The sequence below is a fragment of the Helianthus annuus genome, chromosome 4 (genome assembly GCF_002127325.2).
Source record: "Helianthus annuus cultivar XRQ/B chromosome 4, HanXRQr2.0-SUNRISE, whole genome shotgun sequence".
Taxonomy (NCBI): Eukaryota; Viridiplantae; Streptophyta; class Magnoliopsida; order Asterales; family Asteraceae; genus Helianthus; species Helianthus annuus.
In genome coordinates this window covers 195,915,206-195,923,729 of record NC_035436.2, presented here as the reverse complement: position 1 = coordinate 195,923,729, position 8,524 = coordinate 195,915,206, and the positions used below count along the sequence as shown (strand labels likewise).

General features: G+C 34.8%; 1 protein-coding gene across 1 annotated transcript; it reads left to right on the top strand.

Annotated features, from left to right (window-relative positions):
- The first annotated feature begins 568 nt into the window (after nt 1-568).
- LOC110937754 (zinc transporter 5) lies at nt 569-7,208 on the top strand. The gene is made up of 3 exons (XM_022180211.2): nt 569-1,257; nt 6,452-6,601; nt 6,686-7,208. Exons 1-3 carry the CDS (start codon nt 649-651, stop codon nt 6,995-6,997), a joined length of 1,071 nt encoding a protein of 356 aa, XP_022035903.1. The 5' UTR covers nt 569-648; the 3' UTR covers nt 6,998-7,208.
- The last annotated feature ends 1,316 nt before the right edge of the window (nt 7,209-8,524 follow it).

Below are 8,524 nucleotides of genomic sequence, written 5' to 3'. Positions count from 1 at the left end.
CCTAACCTATTAGCAATATGAAGGGAAGAATAAGAAAATGAGATTGTAAATCTTATTGATTGATCTCTTTTCATCATACACAAATGCCATTATACATATAGGCACATACATTAATATTAAAGGAACTAAAGAGATAGGAGTTAGATAAGTTACGTATGTGGAGAGTCACAATATAAATGATACATTCATAACAAAAACATCATTGTTACATAAAGTAATAAATTTTTCAAAACACACCATTAAAATAAAAGTTCTAATTGATGAAGAATTCAAGAAATAAAATCATAAAAAACAGTGATTTTAATTCACAGCTTGTCCCTTAATCAATGATCTCATGCTATTAGCTAGCTTTGATAATTAAAAAAAAAAAAATCATTTGATCTAGTATTTTAACCGAACGAAAAATTTTCGAACGATCCCATATTATTTTAAAATTTTCGAACGAAAAAATCGAAAATTTTACACTTTTAACCGAAATCTTGAAAGGCGGATGCAACCCTCGGTTCCCACTAAGCTCCGCCCCTTAGCATTATTCTATATAAGAAAAAAAATGGATTCCAAATTAAATATCCAAAACTTTTATTTTCTTCTGAGAAAGAAAAAAAAAAAAAGCAAAATTGTTGATTCTTCAATAGTGCCTCCACTACGATGATCAAAATGGGCATAGGAAAGCTAGCCTTTGTTTCTTTCTTGTTCTTAGACATAATAACCACCCATGTTTTAGCTAAGTGCCCTTGTGAACCCGAAGAAAAAGAGGGTAAAAAGAATGAAGCTCTCCAATACAAACTCATAGCACTTGCTTCCATTCTAGTAGCAGGCGCACTCGGTGTATGTATACCCTTCATCGGTAAAGTTGTGCCGGCTTTAAGCCCCGAGAAAGATGGTTTCTTTATAATTAAGGCGTTTGCGGCTGGTGTCATATTGGCTACTGGCTTTATACATGTACTTCCTGACGCATTCGATAAATTAACGGATCCATGCTTGAATGAACACCCATGGACAGACTTCCCTTTTACGGGGCTTATTGCGATGGTGGCAACCATGTTGACACTCTTGTTTGAGTCCTCGTCTGCCGCTTATCAACTCAGATCTCATGAGTCTAGAACAGTTCTAAAGCCTGACAACGGTCATGGAGACGAAGAGCAGAGCCCACAGCATATGGGTCAAGTGGCAGCTCACACTCATGCGACTCATGGACATGCTCATGGATCAATATCTGACTTGTCACAAGTCGATCGGTATAGGATAGTTTCCAAGGTAAGTAATACATTTTTTTCTGTACTTTTGTTCTTTTTTTTTCTTTACTTGTGTTCAATTTACAACGCTCCTGCGTGGCGCTCGTCCAAAGAATCCAAACCAACCAAAAGTGGGTGTGCCGCATTGTGACGTTCGTCCAGAAGGGGGCCGTGCAGAAATGCAAACCTGCAACGTACGAGATGTGGTGGCCCCCACTTTATAATCTCTCCCTCTCTCTCACACACTTTAGTGTGTGTAAATTTCTAACGTTATGAAAAGTTTAAGTGTTTAAATTAAAGATGTGTTGAATTTAATGTCGTGAAAGAATTAAGTATAGGTAGTTATTGGAATTTTTTTCCATTTGTGATGCTCTAAGTTATTTAATAGTATGTTAAGTTTAAATTTGAACCAATCAATTGATTAGACTGATTTATTGTCTTAATGGATCAAATCCAAATAATAGGATAGTGATAACCCATTTTGGTGCATTTGCGAAAAACTTTTTGACTATTGCTCTAGGATACAAAAAATCCTACTCATTATTAATATTTTTAAAAAAATCCGATATATATATATATATATATATATATATATGTTAATTTTTTAAAATAGTATACTCATACCAACTTCAAGAAAGACCCATTTTCAAAACATTTTTATGGTTTAGAAGTTAGCTCGTTGGCATTAGGTTTAGTGAGCCCAATACCCATTTTATTTCAAAAAATAATAATAATAAAACATTACGGAAGAACATATTTTTTCGAGCTCGAACAGGGTACATTGTCAAATGGTATGAATATTCAATACAAAACTCAAAGAACAACATAAAACACAAGAGAAGCGACAAAACATGACGCAAAACTTTATTATTTAACGCAAACCGAAAAACACCCCCAAACCCTAGATCTTACGTATGTAAGATATAAAACGACATATACAAAATACAGGATCAACTGATAAAATATCAGTTGATCATATACAGAAATATCAAATAACAAGATCCAACACAGGATCAACAATAACCAGATCATACAAGACTGGTTAAAGACAAATATAGAAAGACCAAAAATATGAAGATCCACAAGATCTTCAACAATACAGAATGAATAAATCAACAAGATCTTCCACGGTACTGAAACCAAAATCAGACTATCAGCCGAACAAGGCTCACAACTGTGCTACATCTGATCATAACTTGAACGGAATGCCCATCTTGAACAGAGAAAACTGTGTGTGATTTTAGGTGAATGACTGGAAGAGAATGGGGAAAATCAACCGAACCAACAGCTGATCAAGAACCGCAACAGATCTAAAAACGACCCAGCAGATCAACGAGCAAAAACACCAGAGAGAAGATATGAGTGTCTGATGCGTAAAATTGTTCCAACTGAAACCCTAGCAGCCAACATTGCACATATATACAATGTAACTTGAAAGTTACACTTTAGTCCAACAGATTTCGCACTCCTGATCGGACCCCCCCCATCATTTTATGTATACAACCCTTCAAGTTTTAATCTGTTTACAACCTGGCACAAAACTGTTACAATAATAAATGGTTGCAACAACCCAAGCCTGTTATAACAAACTCAGCCCATGTCCAAGACTAAAAATATAGCCCAATAATAAATATATGTATGACCAATAAGAAACAAAACAACCATATAGTATATGAATTAATCTCTTGTTTTCAACATTCCCTCGTCATTCATATTCTATACAAGCTAATAGTACCTATTTCATCACACATAAGACCATGTTGTAACCTGAATGACGGCCCACAAATTCACTTTTAACACACCCCCTTCATTCAGGTGGCAAACACGTCTAAATTACCAAGTCCCTTACAAAGAGATAGACATCAGTTAACATTCAATTCCTTTGCAAGAAATATACGCAACCTGAACATCTATATGAACCTTTTCAGGTTCAATAATACTAGCACAAACTCCCTTTCTCAAAAAATGAAGATTTATTTCAAAGTGAGAAGACCTCTAATGGAAAACCAGATTCATACAAATTGATATGACACTTTTATTAGGCTTTAACAGGTATATTGCAGTTAACACCAAGTATTTATCAACAACGATACAAAACAAATGCAAACAAATCCACCTGTAACAGAGCCATATTCATAGCAACTTAGAGAAATAAATCAAGAGAATAGGATATCTAGAAACAATATTCCAACACAGGCAAACAAATATGACAATCATACAAGATGATTCTGAAACATTTTAACAGTGTTGAAGATAAACAACTTATCACATAATGCAGAATAATCTTGTCAAAGTAAGAACCATAAACTCAACAACCAGAATAATATTGAACAATCTTCACAATTCACAACCAGGTCTAATATGAACTCGAATAGCATGACTCTTCAACCATAAAAACTGATATAACAAAAAAAATCACATATGACAAGATTTTAAAAAATTCTAATTGAACAATAGACTTTGACACTTCATTCAAATGAATCAAATACTTATACAACACATAAAGACACATGTCGAAACATTTCTGATCCACATCTGAACAAGAAATCTTGTCAAGAAATCATAAAGACTCATTTGTTTTTACCAAAAAAACTTTTACAATTACACAAAACATGAACCACAAAACGGAATCACACAATCAAAATTAATCTGATAAAAACAATACACCTCTACATCAGACAACAAACAACATTCAAATATCCTTCTAATTGTAGCTATAGATCCAATGATATTGCAATTAGAACAGAAAACCTCTCATAAAGAGGCAAACTAGGCAACCATAACGTACAAGAGCAATCTTCTACACAAAGATGCTAGCAAGATAACAATACAATTAACACACCCAGATACAATTTTCTGAACAACTCACATAATACAATTGAGAACAAAAAACCTTCCAGAAACATTTCTGACAAACTAGAGATTCATAAAAGACTAAATAACTCAGAACAAAGTCTGAAAAGACAACGAATCACACGATTCATACACATACAAAACAAGTGAGATAACAAAACAACTAGAAAGCATATTCTAATTGAACAATGAACCACACAGTCCATCAACAATACCACAGTTATATCATTTAAACTACAAAACACATGAATTTTAAGAATTTGAGACCAAGACCAAAAGACAATACTTGTGAAGAACTCAAAGTCTAATTTGGCTTGATTAAAAACAAATTCCAAGAAACATTGAATCATAAGATTCATACCAAGACTGATAAACAAGAAGTACACACTTCTATATTAGACAACAATTCCTGTCTAGACAAATAATGAAATACAAAATCACATGATTTAATATCTCACACACAAGACAAAGAATAACAAGACAATAAGACACAACCAAACAGAATCACAAATAACATAATTTGCAATCAAAGACATCTCACAAGAGATAACATACAAGGCTGTCACATATACAAAATAATCTTGACAATACCATCGGTTAAACATGAACCATACAACTCAAATTAACCATACAAACAAGATCATAGACAAGTAGACATCAAGACTACGAATACAAGACATTTAACAACATCAAGACAATGATCTAAACATATAGACCTCATAGCAAGGCAGGCACAGACATCAAGAACAATCTTGACAGAACAACTGATTAAAGAACACTCAAACCACATGGTTCGACTAATCATACCATATTCATACCTCACAAAAACAATAAGACATACAGACTATGTACAGGAGACACTTTGACAGTCCAAAAATAGAATCAAATCACATGATCCAAACCAAATATTCACACAAGCCAACACATTAAGAAACAGATAACAAAGAATTCACAATAAATGAACAATCAGACAGGTGCCGGTCCTCACTACCTCGGTTTCAACTAACTCAATCAACAAAACAAAAAAGAACAAAATTAGAAAAATCTTACAGAGGGTGTGATTTACTTGAAAGAGATCAGAACTGTAGTTTTCTAGAACTACAATAACTCATCAAGCCAAAGTCAAATACCCCTGGTTAGTTTCAAAGACTAACACGGACCTTCTTCTCAACTTCCAACAAACCCAAATTAGGGTTTGTATGACACCAACAACAGAATAGATCTCATCAGACTCGTTCCTGCACACACTCCAAGAAACAATTAAAAAACGGAAACACACAATTAAGACAATCAGAGAAACAGATCTAAAACTTATATCACAGTGGAAACTCCCAAAGAAGAGACTCACGAGCTAACACATAGCTCTGATACCATGTCAAATGGTATGAATATTCAATACAAAACTCAAAGAACAACATAAAACACAAGAGAAGCGACAAAACGTGATGTAAAACTTTATTATTTAACCCAAACTGAAAAACACCCCCCAAACCCTAGATCTTACTTATGTAAGATCTAAAACGACATATACAAAATACAGGTTCAACTGATAAAATATCAGTTGATCATATACAGAAATATCAAATAACAAGATCCAACACAGGATCAACAATAACCAGATCATACAAGACTGGTTAAAGACAAATATAGAAAGACCAAAAATATGAAGATCCACAAGATCTTCAACAATACAGAATGAATAAATCAACAAGATCTTCCACGGTACTGAAACCAAAATCAGACTATCAGCCGAACAAGGCTCACAACTGTGCTACATCTGATCATAACTTGAACGGAATGCCCATCTTGAACAGAGAAAACTGTGTGTGATTTTAGGTGAATGACTGGAAGAGAATGGGGAAAATCAACCAAACCAACAGCTGATCAAGAACCACAACAGATCTAAAAACAACCCAGCAGATCAACAAGCAAAAACACCAGAGAGAAGATATGAGTGTCTGATGCGTAAAATTGTTCCAACTGAAACCCTAGCAGCCAACACTGCACATATATACAATGTAACTTGAAAGTTACACTTTAGTCCAATAGATTTCGCACTCCTGATCGGACCCCCCATCATTTTATGTATACAACCCTTCAAGTTTTAATCTGTTTACAACCTGGCACAAAACTGTTACAATAATAAATGGTTGCAACAACCCAAGCCTGTTATAACAAACTCAGCCCATGTCCAAGACTAAAAATATAGCCTAATAATAAATATATGTATGACCAATAAGAAACAAATCAACCATATAGTATATGAATTAATCTCTTGTTTTCAACATACATGAATTCTCAAAGAAGTTACTGGAAGCTTGCATTGGTATCTGATATGTATAAACTTGCCGTTAATGCTACAGATGTTGGAACTGGGTATAATTGTACATTCAGTAGTAATAGGATTGTCTTTGGGTGCTTCTGAAAATCTAAAAACCATCAAACCACTCGTTGTTGCATTGACTTTCCACCAATTCTTTGAGGGAATAGGTCTTGGAGGATGCATTTTTCAGGTATGTATTCCATTGATTATATGCTATTGTTGCAAGTATAGAAACGATTATTATATTAAAGTGACATGTGAAACATTTTTACAGGCAGAATTCAAGTCATTAGCTGCCACAATCATGGGAGCATGTTTTAGCATTACAACCCCATTTGGTATCGTGATTGGGATATTGGTAACGTTAACGAGTAGTTATAAAGAGGATAGTTCAACAGCCCTAATCGTCGAGGGTGTATTAAACTCGGCGTCCGCAGGGATATTGATCTACATGGCACTTGTTGACCTTCTTTCACCTGACTTCATGAACCCTCGGATGCAAAAGAATAAGTTGCTTCAGTTGGGTTCAAATGTTTCACTTCTTTTGGGTGCTGGGCTTATGTCTCTTCTAGCAAAATGGGCTTGAGTTTTGTTTTATAACTATATATACTTGATACTTATTGTGTATAGTGAATGTCTATTTTTAAAGATTTATGATTTGATGTTTGTGTATTTAACCGAATATATTGTGAATAATGAGTCGATCAATTGTAAAGGAACTTAATGATTGACAACTTCTTGTTATATAAAAAAAATAATATACAAATTGAAATAAAGTATAAATTTCTTTTTTTTTCTATTTGAGCTAATATTGTTGATTTTGTATCATGACTTCTGACCGCACAAACCTTCCAATTTTACTTTTACTTTTTTTTTTTTTAATATTTTAGTTTTTAGATGTAATAAAAATAGGTGTAAAAGCATAAAGAAAAAAACAAAGAGGGTAGAATGAGGGGTGTTCAAAAAACTCGTGGCTCGCAGCTCGCTCGAAACTCGCTCGAAAAAGCTCGAAGAATGCTCGGCTCGAAATTGGCTCGGTAGTTAACGAGCCAGCTCGGCTCGGTTTGTAAATGAGCCGAGCTCGAGCTTGGTCTGGCTCGGCTCGTGAGCTCGTGAGCTGGCTCGATAAGGTTTACATCCTTCATTTTTTGTCCCACATCGCTTAGAAAACAAAAACTAAGGGAGTATTTCCCTTATAAAAGAAGGTAAAGACAATGTACAAAGTGAATTAACTATTTATACTTGCATATTTAGCCATATGGTTAAATTAAATCGCAATTATGGCCCTTAGTCTATGAAGAAATTCATTTTTAAGTAGTAAATTTTACGTTTTTTTGTTAGTTCGAGCTAGATCGAGCCGAGCCGAGCTAGCTCGAATTTTAATCGAGTCGAGCTCGAGCCTCAAATCTCAGCTCGATTTGAAAATCGAGCTCGAGCTGAGTCAGCTTGAATCGAGTTCGAGCCGAGCTCGAGCTAGGTCTAGCTCGGCTCGACTCGGCTCATTTACAGCGCTAGGTAGAAGGTGATGGAACCGCCGCTGGAGTAGGGATACCGGTACCGTACTGAAAAAATACCAGTATCGAAAGTCATCAAAATTGATACCAGTATCAATACCGAAAATGTTCGATACTGCACGATATCGCTACTTAATACCAAATGATCATCCCTACGCTAGAGAGACTCAAACACGCTACCTCCTCTATGCAGGCGTCGGTAAGCAACCAGTTGCTCTTGTTTGTTTTTGAGATTCAAGCTGCACATGATGATTACAAAGATAACCTGTAATCCACGCACATAAACAAGTAAAACAATTTTCGAGAAGTTGGGCTCTGTGCGGTCGCCCATCCCACAATCTCTTTGGGCCGCCTGCCCGCGCAAGTCAGTTGCATGAATAGGAAATCACCATATTAAAAAATGCTAATAAAATCAAATCATGCATTTTGTTTGAACATGAGATCCACGGAGGAGTTGTTTAAGAAAAGAATAATAATGTATGATTGGCTTAAATAAGTTAAAAATGTAATAAAATATTGTTTGTATTTGAATATGAGCTGTTTGTCAGTTTGCTAACTTGGAAGATGCTAATTGTTTTCTAAACATAAAAGAAATGCTT